General features: G+C 48.0%; 1 protein-coding gene across 1 annotated transcript in view; it reads right to left on the bottom strand.

Moving 5' to 3' along the window:
* The window catches only part of PADI2 (peptidyl arginine deiminase 2), a 77,617-nt gene extending 52,842 nt beyond the window's left edge, over window positions 1-24,775 (bottom strand). Inside the window, exons 1-3 of the mRNA XM_077456349.1 lie at window positions 24,608-24,775; window positions 5,853-6,036; window positions 5,338-5,410 (exon numbers count right to left, since the gene is read on the bottom strand). Of these exons, the coding sequence (XP_077312475.1) occupies window positions 5,338-5,410; window positions 5,853-6,036; window positions 24,608-24,741 (391 nt within the window). The 5' untranslated portion in view covers window positions 24,742-24,775. The remainder of the gene's footprint in view (window positions 1-5,337; window positions 5,411-5,852; window positions 6,037-24,607) is intronic.
* Between the last annotated feature and the right edge of the window lie 1,411 nt (window positions 24,776-26,186).

Genomic DNA, 26,186 nt, shown 5'->3' with positions numbered 1-26,186 from the left:
TCTTTATATCACTAGAGGGATCACCAGCAGGGGGAAGAAGGTCACGATTCCTTTATATATATCTATATAACTAGAGGGGTCACCAGCAGGTCCAGTTTTGGAGACTTCACTTACAAAAAGATATTGATAAGATGGAACAAGTCCAGAGACGAGCAACAAAAATGATGAAAAACAGTCAGATGGATAAAACATCTCAGAAGAGACTTCAGGAACTTCCTATATACACAGTGTGGAGGATAGAAGGGAAAGGATGGACATGTCTGAAGCCTTTAAATCCATGGAGGGTGTGAATAAGGTTCAGGGGGGGCAGAGTTTTGAGTATGAAACCAAGATCAAGAACACAAAGACCACAAACTAGCAAAGGGGAAAGTTAAAATCTAACCTTAGAGAGTATTAATTTGGGGGGAAAATCGTAGATATATTTGGAACAGACCTAAAGCAGAAGTGGGGAGACAGACGGCCGTAAGTGAAATTTATCATGCTTGGGAATGCAGAAGGTTCGGAGTGAAGCGATACCCTTTAATGCCTCTCTAAAGTTCTAAAAGACGCAAGCTTTACCTTTAATAATGTATAAAGCCTGAAGAAGTTATCCTGAAAGCTTGCATCTCAAGTGAGCTAATAAAGGGGATGACGCACTCCAAACCTGCAGCAATAATCAATGGCCAGCATGGTACTGTACTCTACTACTAACATTCTCGGGACATACACGGATCTATATCCAGACGAAAAAGGCACCTGACCTTGATCCTGGCTTGCCGTAAATTCCCCCCCCCCCCCAGTTATGTTCCCATCACTGGGTTTTTCAGTGAACCATCAATCAGCCAGAACTGCACTGTCACAGCAGACCAGGAATATCCCGGGATTCTCTGTCCTGCTAGAATGTAGAGGAGGGTGCGCACTGCATGACATGAGACATATATCTCAGAAGGGACCTCAAGGACACTGACCCAGGGGGGCCTGACAAATAGAATACCTACAGAGGTCTGCCCGATTTTAATACTGTTGACCCTGACTGGACTACCTTTATGTTTCTCACCAATTCCCCTCTATCATCCAGGCAGAGGTGGGCTAGTAAAGTGGAATGCTTTATCACAAGGTACTAATGGGGAAAAAAATAAATAAATAAATAAAAACAATAAAAAAAAAAAAAAAAAAAAAAAAGGGGATTTTCTTTTCTTACAACCCAAATCTAATGAAAGCATCAAACCAAAAAAAAAAAAAAAAATATTAAAATATAAATAAATTAAAATATAAATAAATTATAATTATATATATATATATATATATATATATATATATATATATATATATATCTTTTGGGCCCCTGAAACGCGTCGGCTGTTTTAGGTTGCCTTCTTGTTATGAACCGATATTTTTACAAGATTTTGACCTCTGATTTAGTGCTCTTATTAGGCATCATCATTTTGGGACCTCACTTGAAGAGATATCCTATTTTTGTTGTGAACGCCCACTGGAGCCACTGTACCCAGTTTTAACCTGAATAATGTACTGATGACTTGAATCCATCACCAAGTCAAGTTTGCTACAATCATGAATTTCCTTTATTCATTTATAGTTATATTTATTAGGATAACCATGTTCACCTGCTCTGTATATCCATTCAATTTTTTAATTGTGATTGCTTGTACCAATTATGTCTATCCATTATATACATTAAATATGTCAACGTGATTATTACTACAATTAATTATGCTTCTTTTTGCATGACCCATGTATTATATATTATCATACAATATATATACACCTACTATTTAGTATTTGTATTTAATTTATTGGATTGATTAGCAACTTTCTATGGGTATACAGATTTTCTCCGCAGGGACAGTGACAATGAACAACATTTTAGGTATCCTAGACCATTTCAAACACATATCCATGCCTCATTTAAAGTCCCATAATCCACTTTCTTCATTTCCTTTTATTAATACAGGGATGGAGGCATGCTTATGTTGCATTGGGGTCCAAACAGGTTACATGCTTTTTATTATATTGAATCCATCACCTCATTTACACTTGTTTAGGAGGGAAAAATAGACCAGTTGGCCTTGAATATGTATTCTGCTTCCTAAACTGCCCAAGTATGTGAGAGTACATATCTGGTTATTTTCCTATATGAGATCTAATAATTTATATCTGATAATCTATCCATCCACCAACCCATCCATCTATCCATTCACCAATCTGCCAACTCAAGCCATTCACCAAGCTATCCACCAACCTACCCATCAATCCTTTTACCAATTCATCCACCAACTCATCCATCTATCCATTCACCAATCCATCCACCAACCTACCCATCTATTCATTCACCAATCCATTCAACAACCTATCCAACAACCTACCCATCAACCCTTTTACCAATCCATCCACCAACTCATCTATCCATTCACCAATCCATCCACCAACCTACCCATCAACTCATTCACCAATCCATCCAACAACCCACCCGTCAACCCATCCATCTATTCATTTACCAAACTACCCATCAACCCATCCATCTATTCATTTACCAAACTACCCATCAACCCATTCAACAACCTATCCAACAACCTACCCATCAACCCTTTTACCAACCTACCCATCAACTCATCCATCTATCCATCCACCAACCTACCCATCAACTCATTCACCAATCCATCCACCAACCTACCCATCAACTCATTCACCAATCCATCCAACAACCTACCCATCAACCCATCCATCTATTCATTTACCAAACTACCCATCAACCCATTCAACAACCTATCCAACAACCTATCCAACAACCTATCCAACAACCTATCCAACAACCTATCCAACAACCTATCCAACAACCTATCCAACAACCTATCCAACAACCTATCCAACAACCTATCCAACAACCTATCCAACAACCTATCCAACAACCTATCCAACAACCTATCCAACAACCTATCCAACAACCTATCCAACAACCTATCCAACAACCTATCCAACAACCTATCCAACAACCTATCCAACAACCTATCCAACAACCTACCCAACAACCTACCCAACAACCTACCCAACAACCTACCCATCAACCTACCCATCAACCTACCCATCAACCTACCCATCAACCTACCCATCAACCTACCCATCAACCTACCCATCAACCTACCCATCAACCTACCCATCAACCTACCCATCAACCTACCCATCAACCTACCCATCAACCTACCCATCAACCCTTTTACCAATCCATCCACCAACTCATCCATCTATCCATCCACCAACCTACTCATCAATTCATTCACCAATCCATCCAACAACCTATCCACCAACCTACCCATCCATTTATTCATTCACCAACCTACCCATCAACCCATTCACCAATCCATCCAACAGCCTATCCGCCAACCTACCCATCAATCCTTCTACAAATACATCAACCCTTTTAGAAATCCATCCACCAACTCATCCATCCATCCACCAACCTACCCATCAACTCATTCACCAACCCATCCATCTATCCTGTTCAATACATTTTTATTTAATAAAAGGTATTCATTAAGTAAAGACCGAAGTGTGCAGTATGTGTAGTTTATACGGGTAGCAGGCAACAAATAAAAGTTTAAAAAAAATAAATAAATAGGAATTTTGTTTGCAGGATCAGATGTCTATCTTAGTCACATATGGAGCTTCTATAACAAAGGAAAAAGGAAAGAAAAGAACATTTGGAAAGGTACAGAAGTAGCAAGAGAGGAGGGGAAAGGGGAGTAAATAAAAGGGTGTGGTGAGGGGTGGGAGGAGAGTCTGTCGGGGGTTTTCCAGGGTTGTTAGCACCAGGGTATCGTAAAGCAGGTTATCACAGTTCTAAAAGACAACGATCAAAATCTTTTGGGAGAAATGTAACCCCATCCATCAATTCATCAACCCATCGATCAAACCCATGCATCAAGCTATCAATCCACCCATCATCTACCCATCTGCCCATGAATCAATCAAATCCATCCACCTATCTGCCCATAAATCAATCCACCCAACCACTCACCCAAATCAATTTATCAACCCATCCATCAAACCCATGCATCAAGCTATCAATCCACCCATCATCTACCCAGCTGCCCATGAATCAATCAAATCCATCCACCCACCCATCTGCTCATAAATCAATCCACCCAACCACCCACCCATCTACCCATGAATCAATTCATCAACCAAACCCATGCATCAAGCTATCCATCTACCCATGAATCAATTCACCCACCTACCCACCAACCCATGAATCAATCCACCCACCCATCCACCAACCCATGATTCAATCCACCCACCCATCCACCAACCCATGATTCAATCAACCCACCCACCCACCCACCCATCCACCAACCCACCCATCCACCAACCCATGATTCAATCCACCCATCCACCAACCCATGATTCAATCCACCCACCCATCCACCAACCCATGATTCAATCAACCCACCCACCCACCCATCCACCAACCCATGATTCAATCCACCCAATCCACCAACCCATGATTCAATCCACCCACCCATCCACCAACCCATGCATCAAGCTATCCATCAATCCACCCATCAAATAAACCATGAATCAATCCATCCACCCACCTACCCATGAATCAATCCTCTCACCCACTCATCCACCCACCCATCCATCTACCAATGAATCAACCCATCTATCCATCTACCCATGAATCAACCCATCTATCCATCTACCAATGAATCAACCCATCTATCCATCTACCCATGAATCAACCCATCTATCCATCTACCCATGAATCAACCCATCTATCCATCTACCCATGAATCAACCCATCTATCCATCTACCAATGAATCAACCCATCTATCCATCTACCCATGAATCAACCCATCTATCCATCTACCAATGAATCAACCCATCTATCCATCTACCCATGAATCAACCCATCTATCCATCTACCAATGAATCAACCCATCTATCCATCTACCCATGAATCAACCCATCTATCCATCTACCCATGAATCAACCCATCTATCCATCTACCAATGAATCAACCCATCTATCCATCTACCAATGAATCAACCCATCTATCCATCTACCAATGAATCAACCCATCTATCCATCTACCCATGAATCAACCCATCTATCCATCTACCCATGAATCAACCCATCTATCCATCTACCCATGAATCAACCCATCTATCCATCTACCCATGAATCAATTCGCCCATCAATCTATCCATCCACCCACCCACTCATCCGTCCAACTACTCACCCATCAACTCATCCATCTGCCCACCCATCAATCCATCCATTCTTTTATTCATGATGGAAATGAATCTTGGTCAGTTTAGTGAAATGAGTTGATAACTCACCGATCGCTGTGAGGTACACTCCGGATTTATCCACGGGAGTGTCCGTCCCCTTTCCATAGTAGGCGAAGGTTATCTGGAAAAGACAAGCAGAAGGAAATCATCAGCAGCTTCGTCCACCAAGTGTGACCATTAGAAGAGATCGGGGTGCAGAACAACCCAATAATTCCTTCTTATTCTGCCCTCTTGCACATTTCTCATATGTTTTATACATCCCGGATACCTGCGGATTGTAGGTTTGTGTGGAGATTGAACACCTAGGGGGGTCCATGTATAAAAAACAAACCACAGACACGACTAGCAGTGATCATCATTGTATGCGGGTATAAGGTGTTACTGCCCTACACTCACTTACTTATACTTATACCTCCCCCCCCCCCACCCCTTGGAGATGCCAGCAGATAAACCAGCCAGCCAGATGCCACCCAAAGCTAAAAACTATCAGTTCTGAGTGAAACGACCCAGTAATTCAGGAAGTGGCAATTAAAATCAACCAATCGGCTTCCAGCACATCATACCTTGCCGTCGTTGATCTCCGCGCTGGGCTGCGTCATGTGTAACTCCAACACGGTCTTGCTGGTCAGCGGCCACAGCTTCTCTCCATTGACCACCTTCTGTTTGGAGGCGTCGCTGTTGAGAATCTCGGTCTCGATGTTGGGGCTGTGCCGCATGCTGAACCACTTGCATTCCGCCGGAGAGCCGCTGGAGGGAGGAGAGAGAGAGAGAGAAAGAAGACAGTGAGGTGACCCATCGCCACAAGCACAGCTCCCGCTGCCAGTGCACGGAAACGGGTGACAAGATCGGTGAGCATTTACTGTGGAATGCACCATTGGGTTGTAGTCTTGAGGGTGAGGAAGCTGCAGGAAGACACCCACAGAGGGCAGCACTGTGCTGCTCTAGCATTAGAGCTACTACATGCAGCCCGTTCATTCTGATGTCAGACCTCAATCAGAGCACTTCAGGAACATTCATCACACGGGTTGAAGAGAGTCAGTTATTTTTTTTATTTTTGCTTTTCAGCTAAAAGACATCTCTGCACTCTAGCACAATAAAAAAAAAAAAAAGCTAATTTTTATTTTGGGTCTAGAGGTTTGCTTATTTTCATTGAGATTTTTTTTCTGTTTAATCCTTCGCTGACCAAAATTCATTGATACTTAGATGCTGGGTTTAGCAGCATCAGAGCTCGTTTAGGTCCGAGAACCAGGAACACGCACAGGTGCGCATTCTTAGCGCTCAGCGGCAGTGTGAAAGTGGTCCTAAAAGTCAAAACTTTTTTCCAATTCTTTAAAGTTTTCACTATACAGAAAAAAAACAAAAAATCAGAAATGAGAAGGAAAAGCAAAAAAAAAAAAAAAAAAAAAAAATCAAAAACAGGCAGGAAGCCCCAACAGCCCAAACTATAATTTTGTTATTAGCTTAATTCATTCCCTGCGTTAACCCCTTCAATACCGGGCACCTCCCCCCTTCCTGCCCAGGCCAGTTTTCAGCTTTTAATCGCTCTCACACACTGAATGACAATTGCGCAGTCGTGCAACACCGTACCCATTTTTATCCTTTGTTTTCTTCCACACAAGTTTTTTTTTTTTTTTTGGTCTTATTTAATCACCACTGGTTTTTGATTTTTTGCTAAACAAAACTGCACTGATAGGCGGCAATGACAGGCACTAATGGGCTGTGATGAGGCTGCACTGATGGGCACTAATGGGCCGTGACGAGGATGCACCGATAGGCGGCAATGATGGGCCGTGACGAGGCTGCGCCGATAGGCGGCAATGATGGGCCGTGACGAGGCTGCGCCGATAGGCGGCAATGATGGGCCGTGACGAGGCTGCGCCGATAGGCGGCAATGATGGGCCGTGACGAGGCTGCGCCGATAGGCGGCAATGATGGGCCGTGACGAGGCTGCGCCGATAGGCGGCAATGATGGGCCGTGACGAGGCTGCGCCGATAGGCGGCAATGATGGGCCGTGACGAGGCTGCGCCGATAGGCGGCAATGATGGGCCGTGACGAGGCTGCGCCGATAGGCGGCAATGATGGGCCGTGACGAGGCTGCGCCGATAGGCGGCAATGATGGGCCGTGACGAGGCTGCGCCGATAGGCGGCAATGATGGGCCGTGACGAGGCTGCGCCGATAGGCGGCAATGATGGGCCGTGACGAGGCTGCGCCGATAGGCGGCAATGATGGGCCGTGACGAGGCTGCGCCGATAGGCGGCAATGATGGGCCGTGACGAGGCTGCGCCGATAGGCGGCAATGAGGGGCCGTGACGAGGCTGCACCGATAGGCGGCAATGAGGGGCCGTGACGAGGCTGCACCGATAGGCGGCAATGAGGGGCCGTGACGAGGCTGCACCGATAGGCGGCAATGAGGGGCCGTGACGAGGCTGCACCGATAGGCGGCAATGAGGGGCCGTGACGAGGCTGCACCGATAGGCGGCAATGAGGGGCCGTGACGAGGCTGCACCGATAGGCGGCAATGATGGGCCGTGACGAGGCTGCACCGATAGGCGGCAATGATGGGCCGTGACGAGGCTGCACCGATAGGCGGCAATGATGGGCCGTGACGAGGCTGCACCGATAGGCGGCAATGATGGGCCGTGACGAGGCTGCACCGATAGGCGGCAATGATGGGCCGTGACGAGGCTGCACCGATAGGCGGCAATGATGGGCCGTGACGAGGCTGCACCGATAGGCGGCAATGATGGGCCGTGACGAGGCTGCACCGATAGGCGGCAATGAGGGGCCGTGACGAGGCTGCACCGATAGGCGGCAATGAGGGGCCGTGACGAGGCTGCACCGATAGGCGGCAATGAGGGGCCGTGACGAGGCTGCACCGATAGGCGGCAATGATGGGCCGTGATGAGGCTGCACTGATGGGTGGCAATGATGGGCACTGAAGGGCTGTGATGGGCACTGATAGGTGGCAACGATAGGCAACACTGATGTGAGGAAAGGAATGGCGATAACCGACAGCAAGTGTGTTTACATTGAGATCAGCTGTGACTGGACACAGCTGATCACATGGTAAAGGGCCCCTGTGATTGGGTCTTTACCCCGATCATAGAGTGCGCTGTATGCCCACCGCAGAGGGCATACGGGGGGGGGGCGTGGATCTGGGAGGAAATCAATATACACACTACCAGAACTGGATGACCGCTCTGTAGCCGTCATTCAGTTATAGCACGGTCGGAAAGTTGTTAAGGTAAAAAAAAAAAAAAAAAATGGTAAATAATAAATAAATAAAAAAAAAAACACCCCACTTACCTGGCTCCTGTCACCGCAGCACCGCTCCTCTTCCTTTGTCTCATAGAAAACACTTGAGATCAGCAGGAGCCATAGGCTTCTGTTGCTGTCAGTCAAACTTCTGTGAGGGGGCGTGGCTTAGCAGTGCTGTGTGCATCTCTGGATGCACGCAGCCCGGCTCGGAAGGGCGTCTGCATGGGTGCCTCCACAGCACCTGGCTTGCTACAGGAGGCACCCAGAGAAACACGATGTGGACAATGGCTGCAGCAGACTGGAAAAGAGGAAGCAACACTGTTGCACAAAGCAGGAAAAGTGTAACATTTTTAAAAGAAAAAAAATAGTATCTTTAGTATCACTTTAATTGACATTCTCATTGAACATAGCATTGTGAGTGCCGCCTCAAAAAATGGTTGATATATTTATTCTTTTACTGTTATTTATCAGTTTTAATTAAAACAGTGGAGAATGAGCAGATCGTTAATAAGGTGACGCTGCGTTCACTTTGAATACCCAATCCTGAGTGAGGGCAGTTAAAAAAATGTGTGGTGGTAAAATTCTATACAAAAAAATAAATAAATTGTGATTGGATGATCGAAGTGAATGCCGCTCCGCCTCATTTGATACGCGATTGGCTCCTTCAATCAGCCCCCATTCGCTTTTTTTTTTTTGTTGCTTCTGAATTAATGTCGTCTGACTTGTGCTGCATTTTTTTGTACTTTGAATAAAATCCTCACGTCATAGAAAACAGCTGCAGGAGGATGTGAAGATCCCATGGTAGAGCGACCCCCGAGTGGAACATCCCCTCTTCTATACAGCAGCTGCCTGCAGAGGGATTTCGGAGAAAGCGTCACACCTCGTCCTCTTATACCCGAGACCGCCAGATTAACAACCAAGAAGAGACAGACACGCGCCCGCCTCCCTGCCCGGCTAAAAATGGCGACCTCTCCGAATGCGATCCCATCCGTCAGTAACAGGACTCTGTGCCTGACGACATCAACACCGGCAATTGCATCGTAGTTCTGTTACCGAATTTTGAGTTATTTTTATTTTTGAATTCGACTTATATTTTTAGATTTCATTTTTATATTTATTTGTAGTTGCATGATGCGATGGAGGAATTTTACTATGGTCCTTACACAGATATATTGGTGATATTTTACTGGATCCATTTCTATCTTTCTATTTATTGATAATATTTTACTGGATCCATTTCTATCTATTTATTTATTGGTGATATTTTACTGGATCCATTTGTATCTTTCTATTTATTGATAATATTTTAATGGATCCATTTGTATCTTTCTATTTATTGATAATATTTTAATGGATCCATTTGTATCTTTCTATTTATTTATTGATAATATTTTACTGGATCCATTTCTATCTTTCTATTTATTGATAATATTTTACTGGATCCATTTGTATCTTTCTATTTATTTATTGATAATATTTTACTGGATCCATTTCTATCTTTTTATTTATTGATAATATTTTACTGGATCCATTTGTATCTTTCTATTTATTGATAACATTTTACTGGATCCATTTCTATCTATTTATTGATAATATTTTACTGGATTCATTTCTTTCTATTTATTTATTGATAATATTTTACTGGATCCATTTGTATCTTTCTATTTATTGATAATATTTTACTGGATCCATTTGCATCTTTCTATTTATTGATAATATTTTACTGGATCCATTTCTATCTATTTATTGATAATATTTTACTGGATCCATTTCTATCTTTCTATTTATTTATTGGTGATATTTTACTGGATCCATTTGAATTTTTTTTATTTATTGATAATATTTACTGGATCCATTTGCATCTTTCTATTTATTGATAATATTTTACTGGATCCATTTGTATCTATTTATTTATTGATAATATTTTAATGGATCCATTTGTATCTTTCCATTTATTTATTGATAATATTTTACTGGATCCATTTGTATCTTTCTATTTATTAATATTTTACTGGATCCAATTGTATCTTTCTATTTATTTATTGGTGATATTTTACTGGATCCATTTGTATCTTTCTATTTATTGATAATATTTTAATGGATCCATTTGTATCTTTCTATTTATTTATTGATAATATTTTACTGGATCCATTTCTATCTTTCTATTTATTGATAATATTTTACTGGATCCATTTCTATCTATTTATTGATAATATTTTACTGGATCCATTTGTATCTTTCTATTTATTGATAATATTTTACTGGATCCATTTCTATCTTTCTATTTATTTATTGGTGATATTTTACTGGATCCATTTGAATTTTTTTTATTTATTGATAATATTTACTGGATCCATTTGCATCTTTCTATTTATTGATAATATTTTACTGGATCCATTTGTATCTATTTATTTATTGATAATATTTTAATGGATCCATTTGTATCTTTCTATTTATTGATAATATTTTACTGGATCCATTTGTATCTATTTATTTATTGATAATATTTACTGGATCCATTTGTATCTTTCTATTTATTGATAATATTTTACTGGATCCATTTGTATCTATTTATTTATTGATAATATTTTAATGGATCCATTTGTATCTTTCTATTTATTTATTGATAATATTTTAATGGATCCATTTGTATCTTTCTATATATTTATAATATTTTAATGGCTCCATTTGTATCTTTCTATATATTGGTAATATTTTACTGGATCCATTCATATCCTTCTATATGTAGCAAAGTCCTTAGCCTCTTCCAGCCTAATGAGGACCTTCAAGGCCAAAGACCGCTGTCATCCTTCAATACGTAGCGGGTTGTGAGGCATAGTGGGGGCAAAGGTGGTGAAAGTCATTGGGCGCCAGACACTTCTCGGATGCAAAAGAGGTTTTTATTTCTTTTAACAGTCCTTTTTATATTTTGAAGGGAAAGAGGGTTAGGGCCAGGACACCCCTGGGTAGTTGAAATTTCAACCGGCAGACTCCCAGACTTCAACAGGAGGACAGCCGTACAGGGAAAGGCCCCAGCAAGGTGCCACTTCTGCACATGTAAAATTGCTGTCACCTATAGCAACAGTACTTCCCAACACAAAGTTCGACAGTTTTCTCAGCTTCACTACATCTACTTGTAGTTCTTCAGCTCCTTGAGCTCCCAGTCTCTCACTGGACTCTCCAATTCTCTGACTCTGAATCCCGGGAGCTCCTCAAGGCTTTTGCAGTGGTCACTCCCTGAGGGCGTCACCCGCGCTTCCCTGCTGGTTCCCTAGGTCGGCACTCCAGATACTTTTCAAGCTTCAACCCCTGCTAACCGGCGAGTTCCCTGGCTTGGCACACAAGGCTGCCATGCAAGCGTCACCTCCGCTGGTTGGGTCCCTGGCTTGATCACCTCCTGAAGTTTCCACCGTGCCCGTTTGGTGAGAACACTGCTCCGGCACTTGCTTCAGTTACTCACCATGATCCCTGGTAAAGGTGGTTGGTTCCTTCGCGGCGACAGCTTCCCTTCTACCTCCGACCACGACAGGTTCTCCGGCCGGCAGAACCATAATATTTCACTGAACTGCAAGCCACAATGCCAACCCTGCACTGCCCTCTTACTTCTAGATAGGCCCTCACACAGCCTGGCCACCAGATGCCCCCAGGGATAAACCTAATCTCCGGCCTAGCAATCCAGGGCGTACCACACACGTCCACCCAGACTTTCGTCCAGGTGGCACAGAACACAGATCACCTGACCCCACACAGATATATAAGCTCTCCTAGAAGGACAAGGGATTCAAGAAAACTCTTGCCCATTGGCTGAGAGACCCCATATACCCATAACCTGACCTTGGGTTGCCCTTCTCATATCTAGTACCACCAAGTACCCGGCCACCTAGTGGTAGAAGAGAAAAGTGCAACAAGGCCAAACTTGGGGAGAAATCAATAGATCTCTATCAATTAAAGCGTGAGTCCGCCGTTTTTTTTGTTTTTTTTTAAAAGCCAGCAGCTACAAATACTGCAGCTGCTGACTTTTAAAATAGTGACACTTACCCGCCCAGCGCGCCCGCGATGTCGTCACCCGAAGCCGATCTCTCGATCGTCTCTCGGATGCTGCCGCCGCCATCTTGGGTATGGGAATCAGGAAGTGGAGCCTTTCGGCTTCATTTCCCGGTTCCCTACTGCGCATGCCCGAGTCGCACTGCGCAATAAGGACGGTCCCCGCTGCCTCTGGGATCCGTGTGTTTCCCAGCAGGCAGCGGGGGACTTTCGGAAAGAGGCGTAGATTCTGCGGAAAGGGGCGTAGATTCTGCGGAAAGGGGCGTAGATTCTGCAGAATCTACGCCGGAAGTGGGTGCAGATACCTGCACCCCCCTCCCCCCTGAAAGGTGACAATTGTGGCGCCGGAGGGGGGGGGGGGGGGGGAGGATTCCAATGAGCGGAAGGTCCATTTTAGGGTGGACCTCTGCTTTAACTGCAGTAGCTACTTCCGACAAGGAATTTGGTGAGGAGCCCCCTGACTAAACCCCAGGGGGGCTACATATACATTGGATCCAGTAGAATATCACCATTCATCTTACATTGTCTATTTTTCATATGAGCATTCCATATAAATGTAGAATCTATTTACTATTGTAAACTGTAATCTTGAGATCCCATCAGTTGTTTTTAATGTTTCCCTGTATACTAGCCCTGATGAATGGGAGGCAATCCCCCCACCCCCCAAAACGCGTTGGATTCAATTATCACCTGTGACCTTCCAACTTCAATAGAACAGCAAGAGTGCCGACCCTTTACACTGAGTGCGCCTCTACACTCATCTAATATTATCCCAGGAATTACAGGGGAGGACCTCGATGGTCCCTGCGGGAAAAGAGATGCCAAGGAGATAGAGATAATAGAGAGAGAGAGAGAGAGAGATGGAGATAATAGAGAGAGAGAGAGAGAGAGAGAGAGAGAGAGAGAGAGATGGAGATAATAGAGAGAGAGAGAGAGAGAGAGAGAGATGGAGATAATAGAGAGAGAGAGAGAGAGAGAGATGGAGATAATAGAGAGAGAGAGAGAGAGAGAGATGGAGATAATAGAGAGAGAGAGAGAGAGAGAGAGATGGAGATAATAGAGAGAGAGAGAGAGAGAGAGAGATGGAGATAATAGAGAGAGAGAGAGAGAGAGAGAGAGAGAGAGAGATGGAGATAATAGAGAGAGAGAGAGAGAGAGAGAGAGAGATGGAGATAATAGAGGAGATGGAGATAGAGATGGAGATAATAGAGGAGATGGAGATAGAGATGGAGATAATAGAGGAGATGGAGATAGAGATGGAGATAATAGAGGAGATGGAGATAGAGATGGAGATAATAGAGGAGATGGAGATAGAGATGGAGATAATAGAGAGAGAGAGAGATGGAGATAGAGATGGAGATAATAGAGAGAGAGAGAGATGGAGATAATAGAGAGAGAGAGAGAGAGAGAGAGAGAGAGATGGAGATAATAGAGGAGATGGAGATAGAGATGGAGATAATAGAGGAGATGGAGATAGAGATGGAGATAATAGAGGAGATGGAGATAGAGATGGAGATAATAGAGGAGATGGAGATAATAGAGAGAGAGAGAGAGATGGAGATAGAGATGGAGATAATAGAGAGAGAGAGAGATGGAGATAATAGAGAGAGAGAGAGAGAGAGAGAGATGGAGATAATAGAGGAGATGGAGATAGAGATGGAGATAATAGAGGAGATGGAGATAGAGATGGAGATAATAGAGGAGATGGAGATAGAGATGGAGATAATAGAGGAGATGGAGAGATAGAGATTTTTTTTAAATATATATTATACTACAGCTTGATGTATAGCCAACCATTACATATGAAGAGCAAACAAACAATGGGCGATGAGGGAAACACGGCCATGACTATCCTGCAAGGGGATAACGCCATAAAAGTGCCATGGCTGACACTTTGTTCCCACAATCCCCCACTTTAGGAAAGAATAGCGCAGTAAGCATGCGACGCCATCAACAGTCCGCCGCCAATCACACCCAGATGACCAAAGTATGAATGATGGGGAGCTCTGTGTGTAAAGATCCCCCTTCAAGGGAAGAGATGCCATCCACTCCGAGGAAAGAGAACTTCTCTCCCGTCATCCAGAAAATCATCCGTAATATCATGACTGTGCATGACACTCCGCTCATCGGACAGTCCCCCCCCTCCCCCCCCCCCCCCCCCAACACCTTTCTATAGCTCTGACATATACCGCAGTGCTGTACAGAGATCACCGAGCCACTCACATCAGTCTCTGTACCAGAGGAGCTTACACTCTAATGTCCCAAAAAATTGACTTTTTTTTTTTCTGCTTTAAAATGATACAAAATAATCACTCATTATATTGGCGCTTTCTAATTAGTCCACTCTGATTGAGATGTGGCCAGCAGTACACAGCGATAAAAAAATAAATAAAAAACGCAGATGGCGAGCGATCGGGCACAGAGGGCGCACTTAGCGAAAAGCTTTACGAATCCATAGAAGGTGAACCCAATCTATCCCTACAGGATCTGGCTGTCCTGACAACTCCCCCTCCCCCATTCACTTGCTGATAGATATCTCTCACAGGGATTACGGTGTCACAGCTGCGTGGCACACCGCATGCCAGGCACAGGAGACGCACCTCTACTGATCCCGGGCACAGCGAGGCCGATCGCTCCGACCCTCTAACTGTAACCAGTTTTCATAACGTTTATCTGGATGCAATGGTGACAGGTGCCCATCGCACCCAAAAATCCCACAAGAACGGAACTCAGCACAGGGATGGTGAGAACCTCTCATAATGGGCACAGCGGGTGTACAGACCCGGGAACTCAGCACAGGGATGGTGAGAACCTCTCATAATGGGCACAGCGGGTGTACAGACCCGGGAACTCAGCACAGGGATGGTGAGAACCTCTCATAATGGGCACAGCGGGTGTAGAGACCTGGGAACTCAGCACAGGGATGGTGGGAACCCCTCATAATGGGCACAGCGGGTGTACAGACCCGGGAACTCAGCACAGGGATGGTGAGAACCTCTCATAATGGGCACAGCGGGTGTACAGACCCGGGAACTCAGCACAGGGATGGTGGGAACCCCTCATAATGGGCACAGCGGGTGTACAGACCCGGGAACTCAGCACAGGGATGGTGAGAACCCCTCATAATGGGCACAGCGGGTGTACAGACCCGGGAACTCAGCACAGGGATGGTGAGAACCCCTCATAATGGGCACAGCGGGTGTACAGATCCGGGAACTCGGCACAGGGATGGTGGGAACCCCTCATGATGGGCACAGCGGGTGTACAGACCCGGGAACTCAGCACAGGGATGGTGAGAACCTCTCATAATGGGCACAGCGGGTGTACAGACCCGGGAACTCAGCACAGGGATGGTGGGAACCCCTCATAATGGGCACAGCGGGTGTACAGACCCGGGAACTCAGCACAGGGATGGTGAGAACCTCTCATAATGGGCACAGCGGGTGTACAGACCCGGGAACTCAGCACAGGGATGGTGGGAACCCCTCATAATGGGCACAGCGGGTGTACAGACCCGGGAACTCAGCACAGGGATGGTGAGAACCCCTCATAATGGGCACAGCGGGTGTACAGACCCGGGAACTCAGCACAGGGATGGTGAGAACCCCTCATAATGGGCACAGCGGGTGTACAGACCCGGGAACTCAGCACAGGGATGGTGAGAACCTCTCATAATGGGCACAGCGGGTGTACAGACCCGGGAACTCAGCACAGGGATGGTGGGAACCCCTCATAATGGGCACAGCGGGTGTACAGACCCGGGAACTCAGCACAGGGATGGTGAGAACCCCTCATAATGGGCACAGCGGGTGTACAGACCCGGGAACTCAGCACAGGGATGGTGAGAACCCCTCATAATGGGCACAGCGGGTGTACAGATCCGGGAACTCAGCACAGGGATGGTGGGAACCCCTCATAATGGGCACAGCGGGTGTACAGATCCGGGAACTCGGCACAGGGATGGTGGGAACCCCTCATAATGGGCACAGCGGGTGTACAGAGCCGGGAACTCAGCACAGGGATGGTGGGAACCCCTCATGATGGGCACAGTGGGTGTACAGACCCGGGAACTCAGCACAGGGATGGTGGGAACCCCTCATGACTTGTGACCCCTTTTATAATTCCTATGCTCTGTAGGGACGGAGGTGGATTATATATAATAATAGATGGCGGGGAGGTAAGAAGACTTTAGTGGAAGTCATTCGGCAGTGTCGCCCGGTGCGATGGAGTTATGATAAAAGGGGTGCGTGCCATGCCAGGGGGGAGGGGATTTTATGAATGCCATGACCTTCTCAATACGGGAAGTGGAGCAACTCTAGACGGGCATCACCATATCCTTCACCGCTGCCATTCATCTATATTTTATATCTTCTTCTCAGGACCCGGGACACGGAAATCCTCTCTGATCCTCCCCTTTGTTTTCACCTGGCGAGTCACACGCCTCCTGTGTTAGAGCCCCCCACCACCACCACTCTGGATGAAGGAGCACAGGGGGCACACCAAGCAGCACCACTGCTAGTAACACATCTGTACTACAGCCCCCCACACTCTGGATGAAGGAGCACAGGGGGCACACAGCAGTATTGTCGGCAAGATACCTCCTGTAACTAGGGCAACCATCCTACTCTGGATGAAGGAGCACAGGGGGCACACCAAACAGCACCATTACTAGTAACACAGCATCTGTACTACAGCCCCCCCCCCCCCCCCCCCCACACACACACACACACACACACACACACACACAGGACGAAGGAGCACAGGGGGCACAGCAGAAAGCACCATTGCCAGTAACACACCTCCTGTATTAGAAAGCACACACACACACACACACTCTGGATGAAGGATAACAGGAGGCACGGCAGAAAGCAGCATTGCTGTCAATACACATTCTGTATTAAAGCCCCCCCCCCCCCCCCCCCACACACACACTCTCTGGATGAAGGCGCACAGGAGGCACAGCCGAAAGCAGCATTGCCGGCAACACACCTCCCCCCCACACACTTTTTAGATGAAGGCGCACAGGAGGCACAGCAGGCAGCAGCATTGTCAGTAACGCACCTTCTGTATTAGCCCCCCCCCCCCCCCCCACACACACACACACACACACACACACACACACACACACTCTGGATGAAGGAGAACAGGAGCCACAGCAGAAAGCAGCATTGCCGGCAATACACCTCCTGTATTAAAGAACCCCCCACTTTGGATGAAGGAGCACAGGAGGCACAGCAGGCAGCAGCATTGTTAGTCTGCAGGGGAGGGGAGGGGAGTGTTGGATGTACTAGGAGATTTAGATACACTAACATACTGAAGTCAATCTCCAGCTCACACTTTATAATCAGTTACAGACTTTTTTAAATTTTTCCTTTTGGGATAAAAGATTTTATATGAACAAACAAAAGCCGATTATTGTAAGCAGCCCTGTCATCGGTAAATGGTTGGCCTCATCCCTGTAACTGCTACATCTGTAGGACAGCTTGTGCTTTTGAAAAAAAAAAAAAAAGAAACAACAGACTTGCGGGCTGGATCACCAGGTGAAAATAACAAAGAGAGCCTAAAAAAAGAAAACAAATGCAGCCGTCACATCTAAGAATTGGTGATCTGCAAAGTGAGAAATGTTTGCTTCTGGGATTAATGCGGCTTTAATATCCTCATCCAGCCGGATATCTGAGCTGTGCAAACAATCCCTTTCCTATGTCCTTTCTATAGACAGAACCCGCGTTACACAAGAGCCGCTCAGGAAGTGACGAGGAATCTTCCGCAGGATGTGAAGTCGCTGCATTCAGACCGTTACCGACATCACATGGTGCAATCTCCTCCAACACAACCGACATCAACCACCAAAAGTATTGGGACGTCTGCCTTTACATCAACTTTAATGGCATCCCAGTCTTAGTCAATATTGAGTTGGCTCCGCCCTTTGCAGCTATAACAGCTTCACTTCTTCTGGGAAGGCCGTCCACAAGGTTTAGGAGGGTGTCTATGGGGAACGTTTGACCCATTCTTCCAGAAGAGCATTTGTGAGGTCAGGCACTGATGTTGGATGAGAAGGCCTGGCTCGCAGTCTCCGCTTTAATTCATCCCAAAGGTGTTCTATCGGGTTGAGGTCAGGACTCTGTGCAGGCCAGTCAAGTTCCTCCACCCCAAAAACTCCCTCATCCATGTCTTTATGGTCCTTGCATGTCCGCCAGCTGGCCCGGAGACCGGAACGAAGCCGGAATTGACTTCGGTCGGGTCTCAGATCTAGTAACCTGGGAAGCCATGTCATCACATCACTTCCGGATTAATGAAGACTTAAATATATATATATTTTTTTTAATTCCAGCATTCAAAATCAGCCGGCGTTATCGAATGCCGTCATTCAACTCAGCGCTTTGAATGCTTTTAAAGCGCAAAGGAGGGATTTGGGGTCTTCTCGATCCCGCCATAAAGAGGACCCGTCACCGCCCATTACTGTCACATGAGATGTTTACATTTCTTGTGGCAGCAATAAAATCATCAGAAATATTTTTTTTCTTTTTTTTAACCACTTGAGATCCGCGCTATAGCCAAATGACGGCTACAGCGCGGATCTCCTTTTCCGGGACTACGTCTATTGACGTAGTCCCTTGCACGAGCGGCCCGCGCGCCCCCTGAGGGGCGCGCGCGGCGCGCTCTGTGATCGGCGAGGCCATGAGACTCGCCTGATCACCGATCCGTGCAAGGGGTCGATCCCAACCCCTTATCACGTGATCACGTGAAAGCCGATCACCAGCGGCCGTGATCGGGACATCAGTCCCGATCACGGCCAGCCCTGCTAGTGCCCACCTGCCCCCTGCCAGTGCCCACCTGCCCCATGCAGTGCCAAATGTATTAAAAGTAAGTGCCCCCCGTCAGTGCCACCCAGCAGTGCCCATAGTGCCACCCAGCAGTGCCCATAGTGCCACCCAGCAGTGCCACCCACAGTACCACCCAGCAGTGCCCACAATCTGCCTCAAAGGTGCTGCACCCCAGTGCCCCATATCCGTGCCCATCAGTGTCATCTACCAGTGCCCAGCAGTGCCGCCGATCAGTGCCCATCCGTGCCACCCATCCGTGCCATCTTATCTGTGCCCATCTTTGCCCATCAGTGCCGCCTTATCTGTGCCCATCGCTGCCTCCTTATCTGTGCCTATTAGTGCCGCCTTAACTATGCCTATCAGTGCCCACCAGTGCAGCCCATCAGTGCCCACCAGTGCAGCCCATCAGTGCCCACCAGTGCAGCCCATCAGTGCCCACCAGTGCAGCCCATCAGTGCCCACCAGTGCAGCCCATCAGTGCCCACCAGTGCAGCCCATCAGTGCCCACCAGTGCAGCCCATCAGTGCCCACCAGTGCAGCCCATCAGTGCCCACCAATGCAGCCCATCAGTGCCCACCAATGCAGCCCATCAGTGCCCACCAATGCAGCCCATCAGTGCCCACCAATGCAGCCCATCAATGCAGCCTATCAGTGCCCATCAGTCCCATCTATCAGTGGTACCTATCAGTGCCCATCCGTGCCACCCATCCGTGCCCATCTTATCTGTGCCCATCTTATCTGTGCCCATCAGTGCCGCCTTATCTGTGCCTATTAGTGCTGCCTTAACTATGCCTATCAGTGCCCACCAGTGCAGCCAATCAGTGCCCACCAGTGCAGCCCATCAGTGCCCACCAATGCAGCCCATCAGTGCCCACCAGTGCAGCCCATCAGTGCCCACCAATGCAGCCCATCAGTGCCCACCAATGCAGCCCATCAGTGCCCACCAATGCAGCCCATCAGTGCCCACCAATGCAGCCCATCAGTGCCCACCAATGCAGCCCATCAGTGCCCACCAATGCAGCCCATCAGTGCCCACCAATGCAGCCCATCAGTGCTGCCTAATCAGCGCACTTCAATGAAGGAGAAAAATGACCTGTTTGCAAAATTTTATAACAAACTATTAAACATGATTTTATTTTTTATTTTATTTTTTGCATCTTTTTTTGTTTGTTTAGCAAAAAATAAAACTCCGAGCTGTAACTAAATACCACCATAAGAAAGCTCTATTTGTGGGAAAAAAATGATAAAAATTTCATTTGGGTACAGTGTTGTATGACCGCGTAATTGTCATTCAAAGTGCGTCAGCGCTGAAAGCTAAAAATTGGTCTGGGACTGAGGGGGGTTTAAGTGCCCAGTAAGCAAGTGGTTAAAGGGACAGTGTAAAAATAAATAAATAAGAAAATTTTTTTTTTTAGAGCGCCCCCTCCCTCAACGCAAACGTAAACAGTATTCAAACCACACATGTGAGGTATCACAGCGATCGGCGGAGCGAGAGCGATAATTCTAGAACAAGACCTCCTCTGCAACTCTAAACCAGTAACCTGTAGAAAGGTTTAAAGCGTAATTTTTAGTATTGTAGTCTGTCGTCATTCCACGAGTGCGCGCAATTTTAAAGCGTGACACGTTAGGTATCTACTTACTCAGCGAAACATCTTTCACATTCTGCAAAAATAAAAAGAATAAAAAATGGGCGAACTTTACTGTTTTTGGGGGGGGGTTTTGTTTGTTCCTGTCTATCAATTGTGCTCCTGCGTTGTCACACCGGCTTCTGATGAGACGGTGGATATTTACAAATTTTTGGAGGTGCTGCACTTGCAGGGTGCACTTTTTTTTTTTTTTAATAAACAAACAAAAATATCGCGCTTGGGGAAAAACTTAAGAGCTGCAACTAAAAACCAAAATATCAAATTATGGATCAAATCAAAAAAATTATACATAAAGTTGCGCTAAATATGCGTGAAAGCGAGGGTGAAAAGAGTAATAAAACTCAATATAAATTGTATAGAAATAGCAAAAGAAATCAAACAAGCACCATATACAAAATTCCATCAAAAAAAGAAAGTCCTTATAATTAAGAAATCTTTGCCTTTTGCCCCCCCCCCCCCCCCCCCCAATGCTCTGTATACAGTGAACCCGACATGACTGCGGGCAAAGCGCTCAGCAGAGCGGAATAACTTCTTGATCCGGAGGCCGGACTCTGCTGAGCCGACACATTCCGCCGACTGCCTGCGATTATTACCGCGCTGAGGACACCAGAACGCCACCCCGCAATCCTACAGCCCCTGGACCAGGCTGCCAGGACATGCTGGGACTTGTAGTTCAACTGCTGCTTCAGCACAGGTATTTCACTTTTAATTATATCTTAAAATGCAAGAAAAATGGGAAAAAAAAAGATCCTAAAAGCAGAAAAAAAAGCACTGAGAACGCACCAGCGTGGAGGCGGCCTGGAGACAATGGGGGGGGGGGGGGGGAGGGGAGGGGGGTCATTCACCAAAAGTAAATAGTTTGTCCACTCTGCGCCCCGCGTTCACACTGATGTGATGTGGGAAACGCAGCGTGTCCTGAGCGTTTCCCGCACCGCAACGGCATCTATGTGATCAATCGCGGGTGCCAATGTTAGATTAATGATGCTCGAAAAAAAGCTTGCAAAACGCAGTGCGATTGCCAGAATGCATGCGCTTCGGGTGCGAAGGAAAAAAAAAGTGGTGGCCCTCTCATTAGGGACGCCGCCCCCTAAACCATGTGCCCAGCCCCTAATCTACATGCAGGGCTCCACCCCCTAAACCATGCAGGGCTCCACCCCCTAATCCACACGCAGGGCTCCACCCCCTAATCCACACGCAGGGTGCCTCCCCCCTAATCCACACGCAGGGTGCCTCCCCCCTAATCCACACGCAGGGCGCCTCCCCCCTAATCCACACGCAGGGCGCCTCCCCCCTAATCCACACGCAGGGCGCCTCCCCCCTAATCCACACGCAGGGCGCCTCCCCCCTAATCCACACGCAGGGCGCCTCCCCCCTAATCCACACGCAGGGCGCCTCCCCCCTAATCCACACGCAGGGCGCCTCCCCCCTAATCCACACGCAGGGCGCCTCCCCCCTAATCCACACGCAGGGCGCCTCCCCCCTAATCCACACGCAGGGCGCCTCCCCCCTAATCCACACGCAGGGCGCCTCCCCCCTAATCCACACGCAGGGCGCCTCCCCCCTAATCCACACGCAGGGCGCCTCCCCCCTAATCCACACGCAGGGCGCCTCCCCCCTAATCCACACGCAGGGCGCCTCCCCCCTAATCCACACGCAGGGCGCCTCCCCCCTAATCCACACGCAGGGCGCCTCCCCCCTAATCCACACGCAGGGCGCCTCCCCCCTAATCCACACACAGGGCGCCTCCCCCCTAATCCACACACAGGGCGCCTCCCCCCTAATCCACATACAGGGCGCCTCCCCCCTAATCCACATACAGGGCGCCTCCCCCCTAATCCACATACAGGGCGCCTCCCCCCTAATCCACATACAGGGCGCCTCCCCTGGGGCACGGTGCCCCCCCCCCCCCCCCCCGCTTCCTCCCCTGACAGAGGTCAGATTAGTACATCAGGTTTATCTCCATTTCTATTCACATGGCAGATTGATTTAGGGGTACAGATACCGCCACTCAGCACCAGCCGGCAGATGTAGGTTACATTTCTGTTGTGTTGATTCTGAGGACGCAGAGAACGCGTTGGGCGGATCATAAGACAGAAGAAGTCTGCACTCAGATGCAGAGCGGGGGCCTTACAGAGCGAGGAAAATTAACTGGGGGGGGGGGGGGCACAGGAATGGGGTGCAGGCTGTGCGGAGTAGCGGGCTGTGCAGGGCGTTTGTGGGGTTACCTGGAGAGAAACTGGGGTGACATATCAGGAATTAATGAGAAGTAGAAGAGAGAACTGCCCTCCAACCCCTCCACCCGGGGGTGACACTTTCAGGGGTGCACTCATTAAAGGGGGGAGCTTGGTGTTTAGTATAATGCAGACATTAAGTGGGGTCCTACTGAGTTGGGAAGGGGTGTCCAGTATGGAGAAAATAGGGGTGCAGTAAAGGAAGAAGAGGGGGTGTGCAGGCATTACTAGGAAGCACATAATATTGAAGTACAGGGGTGTACACATTACTGGGGTACAAGAGGGGGGGTTACACAATATTGAGAATGTAAACATTTCAGGGGTACAAGGGGAAGGGTGCCCACATAATGGGGTACGAGGTAAGGGTGCACACATTTAGTTACAGGGGAGAGATGTACATATTATTGGGGGGTTGTATACATTATTGGGGTACAAGAAGGGGATGCACACATTATTGCTGTACACCCTATTGGGAGTTTCTATACATTATTGGGGTACAGGAGAGGGACGCACCACATATTTTACAGGAGAGGGACGCACCACATATTTTTGAGGGGTACAGGAGGATATACACATCATTGGGGGGTGTACAGAGGGAATACACACATTATTGGGGGGTACAGGGGGGAGAGGAGTATAAGTTATTGGGGGGGTACAGGCGGGGGGATATACACATGATTATGGGGGGGATATACACATGATTGGGGGGTACATGGGATATACACATTATTTGGGGGGGGAAAGGGGGATATACACATGATTATTGGGGGTACAGGGGGATACACGCATGATTATTGGGGTGTACAGGGGGAGGGGGATATACACATGATTATTGGGGTGTACAGGGAGGGGTATTGGGGGGTACAGGGGGGAGGGGATATACACATGATTATTGGGGTGTACAGGAGGAAGGAGTATTGGGGTGTACAGGGGAGGAGGGGATATACACATTATTGGGGTGTACAGGGGGAGGGGTTATACACATGATTATTGGGGTGTACAGGGGAGGAGGGGTATTGGGGGGTACGGGGAGGTGATATACACATGATTATTGGGGTGCACAGGGGGAGGGGTACTGGGGTGTACAGGGGAGGGGGATATACACATTATTGGGGTGTACAGGGGGAGGAGTATTGGGGGTACAGGGGGGAGGGATACAGGGGGAGGAGTATTGGGGGGTACAGTGGGGAGGGGATATACACATTATTGGGGTGTACAGGGGGCAGGAGTATTGGGGGAGGGGTATTGGGGGGTACAGAGGATATACACATGATTGGGGTTTAGGGGTGTACAGAGGGGAGGAGTCAGCTCACCCATTGACATCCACGGAGATCCGGGTCCCCAGCACACACACCGCCTGCACCCTCTGGCCTCTCTCCACTCGCACCGTCCGGCTCTCCATCCTCCGCTCTCTCTGCACCTGACAGCCCGGAGCTCCGCACTCCATCCTCACCCCGCCCACCCGGGGAGGGGGCGGGGCCTGACACACGCAGGAGGGCGGGGAGGGGAGGGGCTGAGGAGCCCTAACTATAGAATCTCCCTGTATGGAGAGGAGAGGAGAGCTGAGCACGTGATACCACAGGGGCACTACAACTCCCAGCATGTCCTCTACAGGGGGCACTACAACTCCCAGCATGTCCTCTACAGGGGGCACTACAACTCCCAACATGTCCTCCACAGGGGGCACTACAACTCCCAGCATGTACTCTACAGGGGGCAGTACAACTCCCAGCATGTCCTCTACAGGAGGCACTACAACTCCCAGCATGTCCTCTACAGGGGGCACTACAACTCCCAGCATGTCCTCTATAGGAGGCACTACAACTCCCAGCATGTCCTCTACAGGAGGCACTACAACTCCCAGCATGTCCTCTACAGGGGGCACTACAACTCCCAGCATGTCCTCTACAGGAGGCACTACAACTCCCAGCATGTCCTCTATAGGAGGCACTACAACTCCCAGTATGTCCTCTACAGGGGGCACTACAACTCCCAGCATGTCCTCTATAGGAGGCACTACAACTCCCAGCATGTCCTCTACAGGGGGCACTACAACTCCCAGGATGTCCACTGCAGGGGGCACTACAACTCCCAGCATGGCCTCTACATGGGGCACTACAACTCCCAGCGTGTCCTCTACAGGAGGCTCTACAACTCCCAGCATGTCCTCTACAGGGGGCACTACAACTCCCAGCATGTCCTCTACAGGGGGCACTACAACTCCCAGCATGTCCTCTACAGGAGGCGCTACAACTCCCAGCATGTCCTCTGCAGGGGCACTACAACTCCCAGCATGGCCTCTACATGGGGCACTACAACTCCCAGCATGTCCTCTACAGGGGGCATTACAACTCCCAGCATGTCCTCTACAGGAGGCACTACAACTCCCAGCATGTCCTCTACAGGGGGCACTACAACTCCCAGCATGTCCTCTACAGGGGGCACTACAACTCCCAGCATGTCCTCTACAGGAGGCACTACAACTCCCAGCATGTCCTCTACAGGGGGCACTACAACTCCCAGCATGTCCTCTACAGGGGGCACTACAACTCCCCGCATGTCCTCTACAGGAGGCACTACAACTCCCAGCATGTCCTCTACAGGGGGCACTACAACTCCCCGCATGTCCTCTACAGGAGGCACTACAACTCCCAGTATGTCCTCTACAGGGGGCACTACAACTCCCAGCATGTCCTCTATAGGAGGCACTACAACTCCCAGCATGTCCTCTACAGGGGGCAGTACAACTCCCAGCATGTCCTCTACAGGAGGCACTACAACTCCCAGCATGTCCTCTACAGGGGGCACTACAACTCCCAGGATGTCCACTGCAGGGGGCACTACAACTCCCAGCATGGCCTCTACATGGGGCACTACAACTCCCAGCGTGTC

The sequence above is a fragment of the Lithobates pipiens genome, unplaced genomic scaffold (genome assembly GCF_037356315.1).
Source record: "Lithobates pipiens isolate NorthernLeopardFrog02 unplaced genomic scaffold, aLitPip1_a1.2 Scaffold_27, whole genome shotgun sequence".
In the NCBI taxonomy this organism is placed as follows: domain Eukaryota; kingdom Metazoa; phylum Chordata; class Amphibia; order Anura; family Ranidae; genus Lithobates; species Lithobates pipiens.
This window is presented reverse-complemented; position numbering and strand designations above follow the sequence as displayed.